The 19,915-nt window shown below is 36.5% G+C and overlaps 1 protein-coding gene across 1 annotated transcript in view; it reads left to right on the plus strand.

The window, feature by feature from the left end:
- DCDC1 (doublecortin domain containing 1) overlaps window positions 1-19,915 on the plus strand; it is a 680,259-nt gene that overhangs the window by 30,043 nt on the left and 630,301 nt on the right. Inside the window, exons 3-5 of the mRNA XM_007943315.2 lie at window positions 9,808-10,077; window positions 11,316-11,472; window positions 11,952-12,114. Coding sequence (XP_007941506.2) covers window positions 9,808-10,077; window positions 11,316-11,472; window positions 11,952-12,114 — 590 coding nt within the window. The remainder of the gene's footprint in view (window positions 1-9,807; window positions 10,078-11,315; window positions 11,473-11,951; window positions 12,115-19,915) is intronic.

Here is a 19,915-nt window from a genome sequence, read left to right on the forward strand (position 1 = left end):
TGTCTTTGCCTGGTTTTGGTATCAAGGTTATGCTTGCTTCATAAAATGAGTTAGGGAGGATTTCATGCTTTTCTATGTTTTGGAATAGTTTGAGTAGGATTGGTGTCATTTCTTCTCTGAATGTTTTGTAGAATTCTCTGGTGAACCGTCTGCACCAGGACTTTTTTAGTTGGTAATTTTTTGATGACCTGTTCAATTTATTCTTTTGTTATGGATCTGTTCAACTTTTCCACATCAGTCTGTGTTAGTTTAGGTAATGGTTTGTTTCTGGAAATCTGTCCATTTCTTCTAGATTTTCAAATTTGTTGAAATACAAGTCTTCATAGTATTCTGTTATTATCCTTTTTATTTCAGTTGGTTCTGTTGTGATGTCACCCATTTCATTTTTTATTCATGTTATTTGTATTCTCTCCCTCTTTTCCTTTGTTAAATTTGCCAGTGGTTTGTCAATTTTATTAATCTTTTAAAAAAAACCAACTTCTAGTCTTGTTGATTTTTTTCTATTGCCCTTCTGTTTTCTGTTTCATTGATTTCTGCTCCAATGTTGATTATTTCCTTTCTTCTGGTGACTGTAGGTTTTTCTTGCTGTTCTTTTTCTAATTGTTGGAGATGTTGGTTTAAAGTGTTGATTTGGGTTCTTGTCTTTTGATGTATGCATTTATTGCTATAATTTTGTCTCTGATCACAGCTTTTGCTATGTCCCCAAAATTATTTTACTTGGGATATGTCCATAGCAGTGGTTTCTGGGTTATGTCATCTTGTGTAATAATGGTCGGTTGTTATTTGCTATTTTTGGTTCTCTGTTCAAAGGACTCCCTTTAGTACCTCTTGTAAGGTTGGTCTGGTTTTAACAAATTCTCTAAGTTTCTGCTTATCTGGAAATCTTCTAATTTCACCATCATATTTGAGGGACAATTTTGCCAGGTATATAATTCTTGGTTGAAAATTTTCTCTTTCAGGGTTTTATATATATACCATCCCATTGCTTTCTCACTTGCATGGTTTCTTCTGAGAAATCATAGCTTATTTTTACTGGTTGTCCTTTGTAAGTAACTTTGTTTTTTCTGTGCTGCTTTGAGGATTCTATCTTTGTCTTTGGTTTTGATGAGTTTGATGATGATATGTCTTGGTGATTTTCTTTTAGGGTCTATTCTGTTTGGGGTTCATTAGACATCCTGAATGGATATATTCTCATCTTTCATCATATCAGGGAAGTTCTCCTTCAACAAATCTTGGACAATTTTCTCAGTGGTTTGATTTTTCTCTTCCTGTTTTGGAAATCCAATGACATGTAGGTTATTCCTTTTGATGGTATCCCACATGAACCTTAGGCTTTCTTCATTTTTTTAAATCTTTTTTCTGATTGATGTCTTTCCAAAGAAGTGTTCAGATATTTGTCTTCAATCTCATTAATTCTTCCATTGCATCAATTCTATTCCTTTGCCCTTTCAATGTGTTATCTACTTCTGACAATTTAGTATTAATCTTCTGGATTTCTATCTGTAGATTTATAATCAATTCTAATTTCTCATTTATTTTATCATTTTGTTCTTGTATTTTCTTCCAAAATTCTTGTAAGGTTTTGTCTGTGTTTTCCTTGGTCTACCTCTCAATCCTTTGGAGATATCTAAATATAATTATTTTCAATTTTTTATCAGAGAATTCCAATGCTCCTTCTTCCTGAGGGATGTGTTCTGGGTCTGTATCCTGCTCACTTGTTTCTACCATATTATCTTGCTTCTTTATGTGGACTGTGATGGTCTGTTGTCTCCGAGTCATTGTGACATTGTTGTATTTAGATCTCCGTTAACTCTTTGTGAAGAGCAGCCAAGGGTGATTCAGGCTCTTCTTGGTGGTTGTTTATCGTTGGCCCCTTGGTGGAGAAGGATGTGTTTGCTCTCACTCATTAAGTGAAGCTGCAGGAGATGTGGGTGTAGTTGTGTTGTATGGGGACTGTTAGTGTCTCCCACTCAGTTAGACAAAAATAACAATTGAATAAGCATTAAAAAAAAAAAGTAAAACCAAATGGGCAAAAACACACCATGTAATCACATAAGAACAATAACCAAAAAAATAAAAAAAGGGAAAAGAAAAAAATAAAAACCTCACAATATCTGGGGAGAGGACAATAAGAGAAGAAAGGTAAAGAAGGAGAATAATGAAGATAAAAATGGGAAAAAAGCAAAAAAGAAAAGCAAGGAATGAGGTTAACCATGAGAAAGAAAGAAAAAAAAAAAAATGAAACCAGGAATAGGGAAAAGAAAAATAGCTGAAAACTAGAACCTGGTGGTGGAAGAATAAAGAGTAATAGTAAAAAAGGCAAAAGTAATAAAATAATAATATTTTTAAAACAGACAAAAAACAATCAAACAGAAAAAAGAAAAAAAAAATCTGGGCAGGTGTGGTCTGGGCACCCAGGCTCCCTCTGAGCACAGACTGGGATGGAATTCCTGCGGGCCCAGAAGGTGAGTGGGAGTGAGGGATGGCCATTCCTGCATTCACCAAGAGGGTGTGGGATATGAGTTATAAGGGCAACCTTTCCAGTTGTCTGAGTCAGGAATATCTTTGTGGTTCCCCACAAGTGGAACCTGTTCTTAAGTCCTGGAATCTGGGAGAATACTGTCGCTTTAAATATCCAGTATGGTCAAACCACTTGTAAACATTCAAAATGGCTGCACCTTCTGGACAGGCAAAAGTCCACAGCTCAGCCTGTCTTGCTCTTCGCTGCTTCCCCTTTTAGTCACCAGCCACCAGAGCAGTCCTCTGTGCACTCCCTGAGTAGCAGGGCTGATTTTTAGGTTAATTCTTAGGTCCTACCACCACTCTGCAATATCCAAGCTGTTTGTGCCATCAGGATTGCTGCCAGACCACAGCTTTGTATGTCTCCATTTTTGGTGTTTTCATACAATAGTTGGAGTTTAGTCCACTTCTATATCCTTCCCTCCAAGTCTCAGGGGTCCAGGATTATCTTCTGTATTTGTGTTGATTAGTTCCCTTTTCTTTGTTGAAGAGGGTCTGTGTAGTCTTTCTGCCTATTCTACCACCTTACCAAAACTTCTAGATCAGTAAACTCTGTTCTTGTTAGGTGCTATTGAGCCAATTCTGACTCATAGTGACCCTGTGTACCACAGAACAAAACACTGACCAGTCATGCACCATTCTCAAAATCCTTGCTGTGCTTGAGCCTGTTATTACAGCCACTATATCAATCCATCTCATTGGGGGTCTTCCCCTTTTTCGCTGACCCTCCATTTTACCAAGCATGACATCCTACTCCAGGGACTGGTCCCTTCTGACAACATGACCAAAGTAGGTGAGAGGAAGTCTGGCCATTCTGTCTTCTAAGAGCATTCCAGCTGCTCTTCTTCCAGGATGGATTTGTTCATTCTTTTGGCAGTCCATGCCATATTCAGTATTCTTGGCCAATACCCCAATTCAAAGGCATCAACTCTTCTTCTGTCTTCCTAATTCATTGCTGAGTTTTCACATGCATATGTGGCAATTAAAAACACCATGATCTGGGTTAGGCACGGTTTAGTCTTCCAAGTGGCATCTTTGCTCTTCAACACTTTAAACAAGGCTTATGCAGCAGATTTGCCCAGTTCAATACAATGTCTGATTTTTTGACTGCTGCTTCCATGAATGTTGATTGTGGGTCCAAGTAAAATGAAATCTTTAACAACTTCAGTCTTTTCTCCATTTATTGTAATATTGCTTGTTGCTCCACTTGTAAGGATTTTTGTTTTCTTTATGTTAAGGTGTAATCCATACTGAAGACTGTAGTCTTTAATCTTCATCAGTAAGTGCTTCAGGTCCTTTTCATTTTCAGCAAGCAAGGTTGTATCATTTGTGTATCACTGTTGTTCATGAGTCTTCCTCCAATTCTGATACTGCATTCATCTTCATATAATCCACCTTCTCAGATTATTTGATCAGCATACAGATTGACTAAGTATGATGAAAGGATACAACATTAACATATACCCTTCCAGATTTTGAACCATTTAGTATCCCCTTGTTCTGTTTGAGTGACAGCCTCTTGATCTAAGTATAAGTTCCTCATGAGCACAATTAAGTTCTCTGGAATTCTCATACTTTGCTGTGTTATTCATAATTTGTTATGATTCACACAATCGAATGCCTTTTCATAGTCAATAAAATGAAGGTAAATATCTTTCTGATAATTTTTGCTTTCAGCTAAGATCCATCTGACATCGGTAATAATATAACCCTTGTTCTACATCTTCTTCTGAATCCAGCTTGCATTTTTGGAAGTTCCCTGTCAATATACTGCTCAGCTGTTTTTGAATTATCTTCAGCAAAAGTTTTCTTGTATGTGATATTAATGATATTGTTCAATAATTTCCACATTCTTTTGGATCACCTTTCTTTGGAATGGCACAAATATGGATCCTTCCAGTCAGTTGTCCAGGTAGCTGTCTTCCAAATTTCCTGGAATAGATGAGTGTGGTAGTCTGGGTTCTCTAGAGAAGCAAAACCAGTAAAACTTATTCATAGAGAGAGAGCGAAATTTATCTTAGGAAAATGACTCACACACTTAATAGAAGCTGGCAAGTTCCAAGATCCTGGATCAAACGTCAAGCTGGAGGCTTTTCCTGACTCACGCGGTTGCAAGGGTGACGAACTCGAGGTTGGCAGGTAGTGTACCAGCTGTTGACTCTGACAGATGAGAAATCCAAATCACCAGGCCAAATGGTGGATTGTTTGCTCACGGACAGTTGTAGGCAGCACAACAGGATCTAGATCCACAGAACAGTCTGTCTTTTTCCTAGGGTGCCCATATGTATATTGGAAGCAGGCCGAACCCCTAGGGAAACTCCTTTTGAACAGATTGGCTGCTCAAAACACACACATCCGATCTCTTCATGGGAATAACCACATCACAACTGATTAAACCACTCAGAATCATGGTCCAGCCAAGTTGTCACACAACCCCAACTATCACAATGTGTGCTTCCAGAACTGCATCTATTTCCTGAAATATCTCAGTAGGTATTCTGTCAATTCCTGAAGACTTGTCTTTGGCCAATTCCTTCAGTGCAGCTTGGACTTCTTCCTTCAATACTGTTGGTTCCTAATCATATGCTACCTCCTGAAATGATTGAATGTTGGCCAATTCTTTTTGGTTCAATGACTCAGAGTATGTCTTCAATCTTCTTTTTATGCTTCCTGAATCATTCAATATTTTGTGAAAAGAGTCCTTTAATATTGCAATTCAAGCCTTGAATTTTTCTCCAGTTCTTTCAGCTTGAAAAATGCTGAGCGTGTTCTATCCTTTTCACTTTCCAATTCCAAGTCTTTGCACATTTCATTATAATACTTTACTTTGTCTAATTGAGGTGCCCTTTGAAATCTTCTGTTCAGCTCTTTCATTTCAACGTTTCTTCCTTTTGCTTTAGTTAACTCTAAGTTCAAGAACAAGTTTCAGAGTCTCTTCTGACATCCATTTAGGTCTTTTCTTCCTTTCCTGTTTTTTTAATGACCTTTTGTTTTCCTCATGTATGATGTTCTTGATGTCATTCCACAACTCGCCTGATCTTTGGTCACTGGTGTTCAATGCATCAAATCTATTCTTCAGATGGTGTCTAAATTCTAGTCTCCTCTGTCAGTCTGTTGTACTGTGGTGGCTTGTGTGTTGCTGTGAGGCTAGAGGCTATGCCATAGGTATTTCAAATACCAACATGATCATCCATGGTGGACAGGTTTCAGCAGAGCCTCCAGAGTAAGACAGACTGGGAAGAAGGAAGGAGGGGTTGCTATGAGTTGGGTCTGACTCGATGGCACATAACAACAACAACAAAATGTAAGAGAATAAATCCCACTGCTGAAAGAATTGGCCACTGAAAATCTTGTGAATAGCAGTGAAGCACTGTCTGATATATTACTGGAAAACTTTATGAAGAGCTGTGAAACATTGTCTCATACAGCACCAGAAGATGAGCTCCTCATGTTGGAAGGCACTCAGAATACTCTTGCGGAACAGCTGCCTGCTCCAAGTAAAGCTGATCTTAATGAAGTGGATGGAGTAAAGCTTTAGGGACCTTCATTTGCCAATAGGGCATGGCTCAAAATGGGAAGGAACAGCTGCAAACATTCATTAAAAATTGGAACGTGGGATGTACAAAGTACGAATGTAGGAAAATTGGAAGTTGTAAAAATGAAATGGAATGTATAAAAATTGTTATCCTAGGTATTACTGAGCTGAGATGAACTGGTATTGGCCATTTTTAATCAAGTATATGGTCTACTATACAGGGGAATGATAAGTTGAAGAGGACTGACACTACATTCATCGTCACAAAGAACATACCAAGATCCTTCCTGAAGTACAATGCTGTCACAGTGATAGGATAATATCCATATGCCTACAAGAAAGACCAGTTAATATGACTACTACTTAAATTTATGCACCAGTCACCAAAGCAAAGATGAAGAAATTGAAGATTTTTACCAACTTCTATAGTCTGAAATCGACCAGACATGCAGTCAAGATATATTGATTATTGCTGGCAATTGGATTGTGAAAGTTGGAAACAAAAGAGAAACATCAGTAGTTGGAAAATATGGCCTTGGTGATAGAAATTACACTGGAGATTTCATGATAAAATTTTGCAAGACCAACTACTTGTTCATTGCAAGTTCCATTTTTCAACAACATGAACAGAGACCATAAATGTGGATCTCACCAGATGGAATACACAGAAATCAAATTGACTACATCTGTGGAAAAGGGTAATGGAGAAGCTCAATATCATCAGTCAGAACAAGGTCAAGAATTGACTGTGGAACAGATCATCAGTTGCTCATGTGAAAGTTCAGGTTGAAGCTGAAGAAAATTAAAACAAGTCCAGTAAACTCTATACCTAGTTAAATTGCTCAGCTACTACCTGGAAGGTGGGTGGTTTGAACCCACCAGTAACTCTGCAGGAGAATTCTAGATGTAGCGATCTGCTCCCGTAATGAATTACAGCCTCGGAAACCCTAAAGGGGCAGTTCTACTCTGTCTTATATAGTCGCTGTGAGTCGGATCGATTCTGTGGCACACAATCACCACCAATGTATTCCATCTACCTAACTTAGTATTTTCATTGATTTATGCATTTTCCTAGGCCATATGGTCCCCTGTTAACATATTGTAGTTGTCTTCTCACAACTTAAAATATTAGAGGGAACATTGGTTATAAAGATGTTCAGTTTGTAGATGAAGATATAAAGATACTGTGGTAGTTAAGGTTATGTGTCAACTTGGCCAGGCCTGGTTTTGAGTGGCTGGGCAGCTGGATGTAGTGATTCTCCATGATGAGAGTGATAAGCAAGTCTGTGGTGGAATCTGCTGTGAGCAGTCGAGTAGCTGCCTTACAGATGTGGTCTGCTTCCAGTATATAAGAAGACACTTTGAGAAAGCTATCTAGCTTTTTGGCATACTTGGACCTTGCATTTATTTTTTCGTTGTGCTTTGGGTGCAAATTTACAAAGCAAATTTGTTTTACATTCATCAGTTTGATTTCACAGCCCTGATTACCATCCCCAACCATAAAAAACTCTCCTCCCTTCTCCTTCCTGTGACTACCCCTTCCCTGTGCCCTTCCTACCTGTGCATTCTTGTCTGTCCAGCTTTCCCTCTATGTGAATGCTACCCTTCTGGTGTCTCAGGGCTGATCTAATAGGTGCATCTCCCTAGAGTAGGTGGGCATATTACCCTGCACGTAGGTCTTTCTACTGTTGGGCTGAGAGCAATCCATGTAAGTGAGTCCATTTCTAGGCCCGAAAGGTAACCCAGGGCTGTAGTCTTGGGGGTTCCACCAGGTGGACCTTGCGTTTAGGCAAGACTTCATGGAGCAGCCTGCCATGTTGCCTACCTATCTTGGGGGCTGTTTACTAGTGTCCTGTCATGTTGCTTGATAATCTTGGGACTGTGCCATTTCACTTGTTGACCTTGGGTTTGTCAGCCTCAGCGGCCAGCAGCTTCCTGAGTTAAGAGATGGTTCAGCTCCATAGGGCTGGGAGTAAGAGGCAGAGGTAAAGCACAAGGGTGAAGGGTCTTCACCCATTTCCTAGAGCTAGCACTGTGAACTTGGACTTCTAGCCTTCTAAACTGTAAGAACACTTGACTGGTAACCAGAAGGCTGGCAGTTCAAACCCATCAGCCACTCCTTGGAAGGAAGGTTGGACAATCTACTTCCGTAGTGATACTGCCTCGGAAACCCAAGAAGGGGTCACTATGAGTCAGGTCTGACTCAATGGCACATAACAACAACAACAACATACTGTAAGAGAATAAATCCCCATTTGTTAAAGCCATCCACTTGTGATATGTCTGTTATAGCAGCACTAGAGAACCAAAACAGATACAAACTTTAGAAATAGATTGCCTACAGTTAGGCATTTGTTGTTGTTATGTACTGTCAAGTCAGACCCGACTCATAGTGACCCCTCCTTGGGTTTCTGAGGCAGTATCACTACGGAAGTAGATTGCCCAACCTTCCTTCTGAGGAGTGGCTGATGGGTTTGAACCGCTAGCCTTCTGGTTAGCAGTCAAATGCCTTAGGCACTATGCTACCAGAAGGAAGATTGGGCAATCTACTTCCGTAGTGATACTGCCTCGGAAACACAAGGAGGGTTCGCTATGAGGTGGGTCCGACTCTATGGCAAACAACAACAACAATTAGGCAGTGTGATGACTCTGCTTTTGAGGCCCTTCATGATTAAGCTCCACATTACATAGTCAAAACTTCCCACTATTAGCTCTCAAGCCACCTTCAGCTTTTTTCCTTTAAGTCTCCTAACCATTCATGCTGTGCTTATTCCCACTTGGCATGCCTTCCCTCTTGCCCTATGTTCATCTAAATATGTCTCTTCCAGTTTAAATTCCAGGACAGGTGAGTAACTGTCCTAGTTTGTCTGAGACTGAGGGAGTGCTCAAAAAATGTGACTTTCATTTGCAAACTAGAACTTGTTTGTTGCATAATCCCAGGTCTGCTGTGAAGCCTTTACCAACTATTCTAGCCCACACTAAACTCTCCTCTAATAAATTCTTTTTTACATTCTAGGTTAATATACATTCTTAGTTCCAACCAGGTTAACATGTTCTTTAATTATTTGTTGGAGGGCTGTTTGCAAGCTTCTCTTCAGGATATGTCTCACATCTCTCATTTTTAAATTCCCTAATACTTAGTGTAGGAGCTCTGGTAGCATAGTGCCTAAGGCACTTGACTGCTAACCAGAAGGTTGGCGGTTCAAACCCACCAGCCACTCCTCAGAAGGAAGGTTGGGTAATCTACTTCTGTAGTGATACTGCCTAGGCAACCCAAGGAGGGGTCGCTATGAGTCGGGTCCGGCTGAATGGCACATAACAACAACAATACTTAGTATAGTGCTAGTGTTTTAAAAAATCAATCAAATAATTTAAAATATGTACTTACAATCTTTCAAGAATTACATAAACTTTCTTCTTTAGTTTAAGGAAAGCAATAAATCTTAAAGGTTATGAGCATAGGTTTTATATTAGGACAGGCATGGGCTCGAATTTCTACCCTATCACTTACTTATCTGTAACCTTGTGCAAATTAATTAGCATTTCTGAAACTCAGTTTCTTAAATCTGAAAAAGAGAAATAAAAATGCTACTGACTTCCTAAGCATATTGTAGTATTAAACAAAATAATGTCTATTAAATGCATAGTATGGTGTTCTAGAACATAGCACAATAATTAGTTATTAAGTAGTAGTTGTTAATATGTGATTAAAAATCATTGAATTGTATTCTGTCATGCTTTGTTTCTTTCAGGGACTTTATGTCATCCCAGGCAAAAGCAGTTATTAAAACTTCTGAAGATTATTTGCAGCCTCAGTTTGGTCCCCGCAGATTTTTGCATTCAGCGGCAGTATCAGAAGGGTCGGGACTTCAAGATTGCTCCACACATCAAACAGCATCAGATCATAGCCATGATGAAATATCAGCTCTAGATAGCGACAAATCAAATAATAAAAACAATTCTTGTCTTATATCAGCAACCAAAAGAAACAGACCTGTCAGTGCTCCGATGGGTCAACTGAGGTAATCAAAGCTGTTCTCTGGTCTTTAAAAGCAACTGCTGAAGCTCTTTCTTTTGAGCAGAATTTATAAGGATTCAGTTGACTATTTCAAATATTAAAATGTAGCTCATCTCCAAGGTTTTGTTTTGTTTGTTTGCTTTCTTTGAAAACACTAGAGTAGAGTATTGCTAATTATACTAGTAGAAAACATGAGAAATACTTCACCTTGGATCATCTGAAACTCTGAAAAAAATATTTAAAACAGAATCAAGCTAGGCCCATGAAATATCTTCACTTAACAATATATATTTTTAAGACTAGATATGTATGCTTTTGATATTTAACCAATATTTTGAAACAAAATGGAATTAAAATGAGTTTATTATAAAACCATTTTGTATTTATGTTTTCACATAGAGATTGTTATCAGAAAATGTTAACCTAAGTCTATGATCAGAAGAAAATGTTGGTAAAAATGAAAATCACCTCAGGAAACTAATACTCCATTATTTTCAGATGTTTGAACATGTGTATTGTGATTTTAATTTACCTGAAGTTTTTATTCTACAGTGTTTGCTTATGTGGAAGTAAAAATTAACACAGTTAGTTACAGAACTCTGAGATTAAAAATTTGTTACGTTAGTTAGTCAATTTTACCATACGCTTTTGCCTAAAAAGTAATAAAAGATAAAATTGGTTTTGACTGAAGACAAAACACATAGAAGTCTTAACTCTTACTACCCTAAACAATTAGAAATGAAGGCAGTTATAATTAACTTTACAGTCAAAATCTTAATTATAATCTATTTGGATTTCACAGACTTTTTAAAAATCAAAGAACTTTGATAAACATAAAAAAGAGGGGAAAACCATTTATTATTGTTTATTGTTAATTAATATAAGACCATGTTATAATATTGCTTTCTAAAAACTGTTTGCTATATATATATATAATATTATATATATATATAATTTTTAAAAATTAGGGTTATCATTTCATAAATAAAATGATAAAAATGATTTATTCTGAGACAAGTATTTTATAAGAGATGTTTTGGCAAACATCCTGTTTCAGTGTTGGGGTGGGATATTCAAATATTTAGAGATAATATAGCTTATAAAAATAATTTTTTGGGAGAACACTTATATACATAAGAATAATCTTTAGGGCTTTTATCTGTAAAACAAATCTAGGATAATATTTATTTAAAAGTTCCTCCTGATTAACATGCACCAATTTTTGTGTTTTCTTTTCTTCAGAGTTGCAGAGTTCTCTTCTTTAAAATTTCAATCTGCCCGGAGCTGGCATAGAATGTCTCAAAGACTCAAACTTCAACCAAGAATGATTAGAGTAACAGCTTACAAAAATGGATCTCAGACAGTCTTTGCCAAAGTTATTGTAACAACCATCACCTTGGTAACTAACTAGTGCTCCAAAGTTTTCAGTGCTTTCTTTCCTTACTGTTTTTATAATATTAAAAAATAAGAAAGATGACATTTACTGTGTTAAAATTTTCTTTTTAATAATCAAGTCTGTAAATTCCTCATACATACATATATCTCACAGACATTTTACTCCTTTCCTTTGTTTTTAATCAATATAAACAGTATATTTAATTAAACAAATACAATGTCTTTAAAATAATAAAACATTTAAGGACTACAATTTGACAGTCATTAAATTTTCTCAGTGCTGTGATTTACCTTTTATTCCTATAAAAGGTAGAAAATTCCCACCTGCTAGAAAATAACTATATTGGGTGAGTTACTGGAGTTACTTAACTCACCACGTGAAACTCAGTTGGGTTCTATTTTGATTCTTAGAACCTTTTGTTTCCTGGAAATATGTTACTTTCGTGTTGTAATCACCTTTTCTTACCTCTTGCTCTCTTGTAGTTACTGGAGAAGTGCACAGAAAAGCTGAATCTGAACATGGCTGCCCGAAGAGTGTTTTTGGCAGATGGCACTGAAGCCTTTGAACCTAAAGATATACCCCATGAAGCCGACATTTATGTTTCAACTGGAGAACCCTTTATAGATCCATTCAAAAAAATTAAAGGTAAAAGAAGAAAAAAGAAAGGAAAAATAAATAAATAAAATGCTACCCTCACACACATTAAATTGCTTAAGGGGTGCAATTAAAAAATGATTTTCATCCTGTCTTTTTTGCATGGTTTAACAAAACTAATGTTTACGCATTTACAGCTCAGTAAGAGGATAATGTGCTTAATGAAAGAAAAATCCACTGACAGCCACGTTTATTGCCCTTCATTAGCGTTGGTGCTTAATTTAATATAGATCTGAATAGACATTAGGGAGCCTGCAGGAGGTTAAATGGTGAAAATATAATAAATTAAATCAGAGATTATTGAATTTACTGTTTAGTTTCTGTGACACCCAACAGACATAATTCATTAGACTTATTCTCTTAGAAAATAGTTCAAAGTTTCAAGTATCATTTATTCATTTATACTCTTGGTCTTTTTCAGATGTCATTAGCATAATTATGAAAATGTGTGCAGTAATGAATATCTTATGACATGATTTCCTAATATAAATTTTTTAAGGTAAATAGTTTGGCTTTTATTTTTTTTTTTTTTTAAATAACCTTGAAATATGTATGTGTGTGTGAGTAAAATCTTAGAAATATTTGTAAGTAAGGTCTTTTTAAAACTTCATTATTTTTAACATTTCAACATTTCAGAAATGTGTACATTTTCTAAAATTCAAGTTTCTCCTTCAGTTGGAAAGAATAAATTTTAACATAGAAATAAAAGTACCAGCTAAGAATATTCTTCCAACCATGTCATATCCAGTGTCAGTTACTAAGTGCTATCTGTAGTAATCACGTTTAAATGACATAAGAATTTTGCCTTAAAGATTCAGTATCTAACTGCTGTATTCGCCTATGCATTTTATACCTTATTAGAAGAGCTTTTTTCTGCAACTGCTATTAAGATGACGAATCAAAGGCAAGTCTAGGCAATAATTGCATAAGGGGAAGAAAATTAATTTTGGAGTTCATTATGGAAGAAGTGATGAAAATCCATCTTCTATTAATGATATTGTGTAAAAGGATAGCAGGATTTCTGTCTTTGATCATATTTGAGCTACAGGAAGAAAAATAATTTCTTGAATTCAATATAAAGTTCAAGATAATTTGTTCTTATAAAGAAACTTGTTGCTATGATACTCAGTAAAACTTGTCTATGCAATAGTGTAAACCCATATATTTTCCAAATTTTGCTTTAATCTCAAAATATGCCTTTGTTTTATTTTCATTAAATTATCTGCTTATATCAAAGCATGAATCTTTGTGAGCACATATGTCTCTGAAATGACTTTTTGGAAAATGCAGGTATTTATGTAATGAGTGCTTCATTAAGATCCTCACTTACGTTTATTAATAAGAAAGTCTTACCTTTTATATGATTAATGGTGTTGTAGAAGAGATATATGAAAATGATTGTAAGTTAGCTTCTTAGACTATCTCCTGGATATATTTGCCTAAAATAACACTGTTACATACATGACTAAGCTTGGTGGATGATTTTTAAATGTACAAACTAATTTCCTCCTACTTTTTGTTTTCTTTTTTATCCTTTTTAAAGCCAAGTCCAGAACAAAAAACTCCTCTGCTTTGTCTGCATATCTTTGGCTGTGTTTCACTGTGACATGCACTGCTGTTCTTTTAGCACCAAAATGTTGGCACACACTCCTGAAAATTTCACACCATCTCTTGCTGGATCAGCAAGCTTAACCCACCAAAATCTGGTGTTGTGCAATGGTTTTTGACTGATAATCAATCTTTATGCTGCTCGACAGTTGTTGCTGGGACACGAAGTAGAGCAGGTGGCAGATGTGCCTTGTCTTTTGAGAAAAGAATTGTAGGTGAGCTTGGACACAGACTAGCATATCACATGTCCATTAAAAAGACTGAGGATAAGTATAATGGGGAAAAAGCCACTTGTCTCAGTTAAGCTCATAGATAAGCCTACCCACTGATACTGGGTTTCTTTCACAAATTAAGAATATAAATGTAAATAGATTAGATAGATGAAAGATAATCTTGACTTAGATGATTTAAGAGAGTGTGCATATATGGATATGTAGAGATATATATGCATTTGTCTATAGATAAATATATCTCACCCAAATATTCACATTCACATTTTCCAATCATCTAAATCAGGTTAAAATTACCTTTCTAAATAATGTTTCTAAATATCATGTTTTATACACAAATCAATAATTTGCCACTTTGTCTTCCTAGGTCTACCATGAAAATAAAACATATGAATAGCTTTGGGCATGATAGATACATTTAGAGTTAAGGCAGCATTATCAGAATTTGGAAAACTGGATATGCAGAAGCTAAAGAGGGGGAAACAGCTGGCAGAATTGGGTGTTACTGATATATATTTTCTAAATGAACATGACCATTTTATACACAGTTTCCTAAAAAGGCATTAGAGTCATTAACTAGTTATTATTTTCATTACTGAATTGTATTCATTCAGCAGAAGTGTATTGAGGACCTACAATGGCCAGGTACTAGGCCAGATCTCAAACACAGAGATAGAACAAGGAGCTCAAAGTCTGATTTCTTTTTTTGTCATTATTCTTTCAGTTCAGTTCAATCTAACTTTAAACTAATAAATAGTTAGTGAATATGTACTGTGTCTAGCCCTGGCTTAGAGATAGAAGTTCTAGTATTCAGGGTTTAAACTGGGTAAATAAGTTAGAAATCCTTAAAACTGAGTACATTATTTGACAGTGTACATCAAATGAGTCTTACAAGGGAAAATTTACTTTATTTCTGGCACAGGAAGGCCAAATAAGTCACTATGTGTTCTGGAAATTATATTTCCATACTTCTTTGGTTTTCTTATTCTTTGGAAAATCAGTGTACAGATAGTGAATATTGCCTAAGAACTATTTCTAGGTTATCAAGGTAAAGAAAAGCCTACACAGTATCTCTCTCGCTTCCTTTTTTTTTTTTTTTTTTTTAAGCTTTTCTACTACCCCTTTTGAGCATCACTGCTGACATCCAGTGGCACTGGATTTAATAGAAAGCCAGAGCTATTCATCAACGTTCTCAACATAAAGCTATCATACAGAGGCCAGGCCAAGGTCAAAACTGATATGTTGAAATGCAGTATTAGAATAATTCCTACATTTTGAATTTGAATGACTAATGAGAACAATTAATTGTGTGTGGAAAAGATCAGAAAAATATAAATATTTTCTCTAGACTGTTGATGAAGATGTCTTATTAAGTCTTGTAATTCTGGCATTTAAAGATGCTGACATTTATTAATGATTCCAGTGGAATTGTGAAGATGTAGTTAATGAGTTGTTTAAAAAGGCATTTGAAAAGTTTTCAGATTCATGACCATGTGGTTTAGGTTTTATTCAGTTTCCGTAATCTTCTGTTTAATGGTGGCATAGTGATATTTTTCAGATCAGACCTATAGAGGTTTTAAGAGTTTGGCTCCTTTTTAACTGCTAAGAGTTGTAGACAATGCAAACATAGAAATGGTTCCTGGCCTCCAATTAAATAAGTATATTAAGAAAATGAGGGGAAAACTATGTGAACTTAATTCAGTGGGACTCAAGTTCCCATTCTCTTATTGCTTTTAAATTTCTTTAATTTTATATTTCTACTATTTCTTACATATTCTACTATTTGTCTTTCTATCATTTACAGTGATTCATGTTAGTCCTGAGTTTTGTTAACCAGAAGTGAAACTGAGTATTATGAATAAGATTTTGCATCTTTTATATACCACATTGTAAAGATATAATTAAAAAAAAAATCCATGAAAAGAGTTCTTGATACTATACCTAAGATCTAAATTTAAACCTAGAGATTTTCTGCTAACTGCCATGTGATCTACAAAATGAAATAATTTGCTGTGACAGGTTGTGATTGACAAGAATATGTGTGAGCACATTTAAAATAGGCCATCTTTTCATGTAGAAGTAAATGTCAGTGAAATGATGGATTCTCATCATTTTAATTATTGATGATTTGGAAATATTTCAGTTCCACGACACACAAGACACATTCTAAATAGCAGCATAACACTTTTTCTCATATCTGCGTCAATAATGAAATGTTCTGTCATATTTTGTTTTTCAAAAAATGCATTAGTTTAATGAACCTGCATTCATGCATTATATTCTGTTCCGTTGTATGAATTTTAAATGGTTGTGTTAAAAGCACAAGTTTAAAGAAGTGACCCAGTACCCACATCCCATCTTACTATTTCTGCTGCTGGGTCTCAAGACAGAATCTACAGAGCTGCCTGTACCCATTGGTCCTGCCACAGCCAACATTGGGCTTCATGAAGCTCACCATAGGGTAATCACTACTTAATTGGTAGAGTTACAGAAGAGGTAGGGTTATCTTTCCCAGATTCCCTACTATTGTATTATTTGAATAATATATGTGTTAGATAAGATTGTCTGTCCATCCATCTTCTTTCTCACTTAGCTACATTTTCTCAAAAGCAGGACAATGATATTATAACTCACTGCCCTGGAATCGATTGTGACTCATAGCAACCCCTCTGTGGGTTTTCCAGGCAGTATCTCTATGGAAGTAGATTGCCCATTTTCCCTTCCTAGGAGTGGCTGGTAGGTTGAATCGCCAACCTTCTGATAAGCTGTCAAATGCCTTAGGTGCTCAGAAAAAAAAAAAAAAAAAATGCAACCCCTCCTTGGGTTTCCTAGGCAGTATCTCTACTGAAGTAGATTGCCCAATCTTCCTTCCAAAGGAGTGACTGATGGGTTTGAACCGCCAGCCTTCTGGTTAGCAGTCAAATACCAACATTTTCGTCTGAGACAGCACTTGATTCTTCTATTTCTACAAGTGAGGATAAAAATATCGGCATATATTTCATACATTTCCCTATTATTAAAGTTTTAAGCCTGTAACTAAGTATGTAGAGTATTTGTACTATAAATATATGTTGATTTGAAGACAACTGCAAGAAATGGGCCAAATAAACTCAAAGTTCTACAAGTGTCTTGTCTAAGAGGACAATGTAGAACATGCATGTGGATGGCAGCATCTCTTATGCTGTCAAACTATCAAGTCATTAAGAAACATCTAAATTCTTGACATACTTATGAGATGTTGAATGGTATGTATGAACAGAGGCCACGCTTGTTTAATAAAGATGTCTGCAAACCTAAAGCTGTCCTGATAAAGTGAAAGCTTTCCACATGTCAGGCAGTCAGTTCTGTGCTTTAAGTGTATTATATTTACCCCTTACAACCCTTGAGTTAGTGCTATGGGTCTATAATCTCTTATCTACAATTCCAAAATGAAAAATCACAGGAAACTAAGTATGTATTTGAGTAGAAAACTAAAAAAATGACAGAAAATGAAAACTTTTTTTTATAACTAATTTGGTAGCAGAATCTTACTTAATATGATTGTTTTGTTGAAAAAGAATCAAACTATTTAATTATGGGGTGTTACCCTGTATCCTGCTGGGTATATTATGTAATACATGACATATGCACTATTATGATACCTGCACCATATTAATTTTCTGAAATCCCAAAAATTTTAAAGAAACACAACTAATTTGAAGAGTAAAGCTGTGACCCTCTGTCATAGCTGCAAAGAAATCTGATACATTAATTCTCACTAGGATATCAATTCAGAAGAGCTGTAATATTGTTCTTGTCACCTCCTGTTGTTTGCTAGTGGATGAGAGTATACAGAGAAAAACTTCTCTGACTAGAGCTGAGGGTGTTTGTTTGGATATAAGAAGAAAATTCTTCCTTGTTTAAGGAGCCAGAAGGAATGACTGAAGAGGTCTCTAAGGGAGAGACCTCTTATTCATTCATTCAGTCAGTCAACAAATATTTATTGAGTCCCTACAATGTGCCAGGCACTGCTCCAAGCCTTGCAAATATAATGTGAACCAGAGTGAGCTGCATTGGAGCTTACGTTCTAGTGAAGTGGAAAGGGACAGAGACAATAAACTTACAAGTAATTAAGAAGGTAATTTCTGACAGTGTTAAGTGTTATAAAGGAAATAGAAAGGGTGGTGTAATAAGAACAATGTCATGGAAACAAAAAGGAGAGAATTTAAAGAATGAAACAGGCATTTACAGTAACCTTCAACTCAAATGTCTTAACACAGTTTTCTGCCTACTCTGCTTATTATATTACCTGAAAATTCATTTATATATTCTATAGTTTCTCTTTCGGAGAGTTTGGTCTTTCAAACAATCCATTTTTGAAGCTTTCTGACAACTTTTAGGAGAGACATGAGAAATCCATTATTGCTTAATGGAAAGAGTGCTAGAATTGGAGTCATGATATTGTAAGATTCTAGTTCCTGTTGTTTGACCTTGGGAAAATTGGTCTGCACTTCAATATCCTTACCTGTAAAATGACAAGAAAAACAAAACCCACTGCCATTGAATTGATTCTGACTTATAGCAACCCCATCAGGTTTCCAAGACTGCAAATCTTTATGGAAGCCAATTGTCTCATCTTTCTCCCATGGAACACCTGGTGGGTTCAAACCACCTACCTTTTGGTTAGCAGCCCAGTGCCTTAACCACAATGCTACCAGAGCTCCTTAACATCTGTGATATAAAGAATAATATTACACAAAGTAATTTGGCCTTTATTGTTGGTTCCTGAGAGAGAATCCTTGAAATTCCCTGAGTAATTTAGATGCCTTTATTATTTAAGTTCTCCAGAAAATACCTGAGCATTTGTGTAATTTTGTAGGGGGCTAGCTAGGCCACAGAGATCACAGGGTGGCCTGATACTGCTGACCTCAGGGAGAATGGAGGGCATGGTTCAAATCACTATGCCACCAGAGCTTCTCTGCAATTAGGCTTCAACATGACTATGCATTGAGGCCTCATTCATGACTATGTAGTGAAGTCAATAAAAGGCTCTGGACCTGGAAACTCCGTGGACTTCCTGGTTGGTAAAAGACATCAAGACACATGGGAAGGTTATACACCCTTTGGGATATGGAAGCTATGCATTGGGAACCCTCCTGGACTTTACCCCATGCTTCTCTTCATCTGTGTCCTTTTTTGCTATCATAAAACTATAATGTTTTTAAGTATAGTGCTTCCTGTGAGTTCTGTGAGTCTTCCCAGAGAATTATTGAACCTGAGGGACTAGTGAGAACCAGTAGGTCAGAGGTGAAGGGAGCTGCTGATATCCTGAGGGGTAGAGACCCATTGCCCATTCATGTCAAATCAATTCTGACTCATAGTAACCCTATAGGACAAAGTAGAACTGCCCCATGTGGTTTCCCAAGCTGTAATTTTACTGCCACATTTTTTCTCCATTGAAGCAGGTGGTGGTTTCAAACTGCTGACCTTCTAGTTAGCAGACAGCCACTTTAACCACTATGCTACTTGGGCTCCTTGAGGGTAGAGAGGGAACCCCTAAATTTGTAGTCAGCAGATGAAAAGTGAGGGAGCCCTCAAGCTTGTGGATGGCATCCTAGGGTAGTGGGAAAACTGAATTTATAGCCAGCAGGTCAGAAATGAAGGTGTCGTGCATACCCCCAAACTTGTGGCTGGTATCTGAAGTTTTAGGCCTACTTGGTAGAGGACTATGTCCTTTAAGTCGTGACATTTCACCCAACTCTGAGTGGTTAGGGTCAGAGGAAGTACTGCATGAGCAGCTGGTGTCATAATAATAATAATAATAATAAACACTACCATTGAGTTAATTATGATTCATGTTGTTGTTATTTGCCATCAAGTTGGACCCAACTCATAGCGACCCCACCTTGGGTTTCTGAGGCAGTATCACTACGGAAGTAGATTGCCCAACCTTCCTTCTGAGGAGTGGCTGGTGG

This window comes from Orycteropus afer, unplaced genomic scaffold, assembly GCF_000298275.1.
Source record: "Orycteropus afer afer isolate SDZICR_OR568_19922 unplaced genomic scaffold, OryAfe1.0 scaffold00103, whole genome shotgun sequence".
Classification (NCBI taxonomy): Eukaryota; Metazoa; Chordata; class Mammalia; order Tubulidentata; family Orycteropodidae; genus Orycteropus; species Orycteropus afer.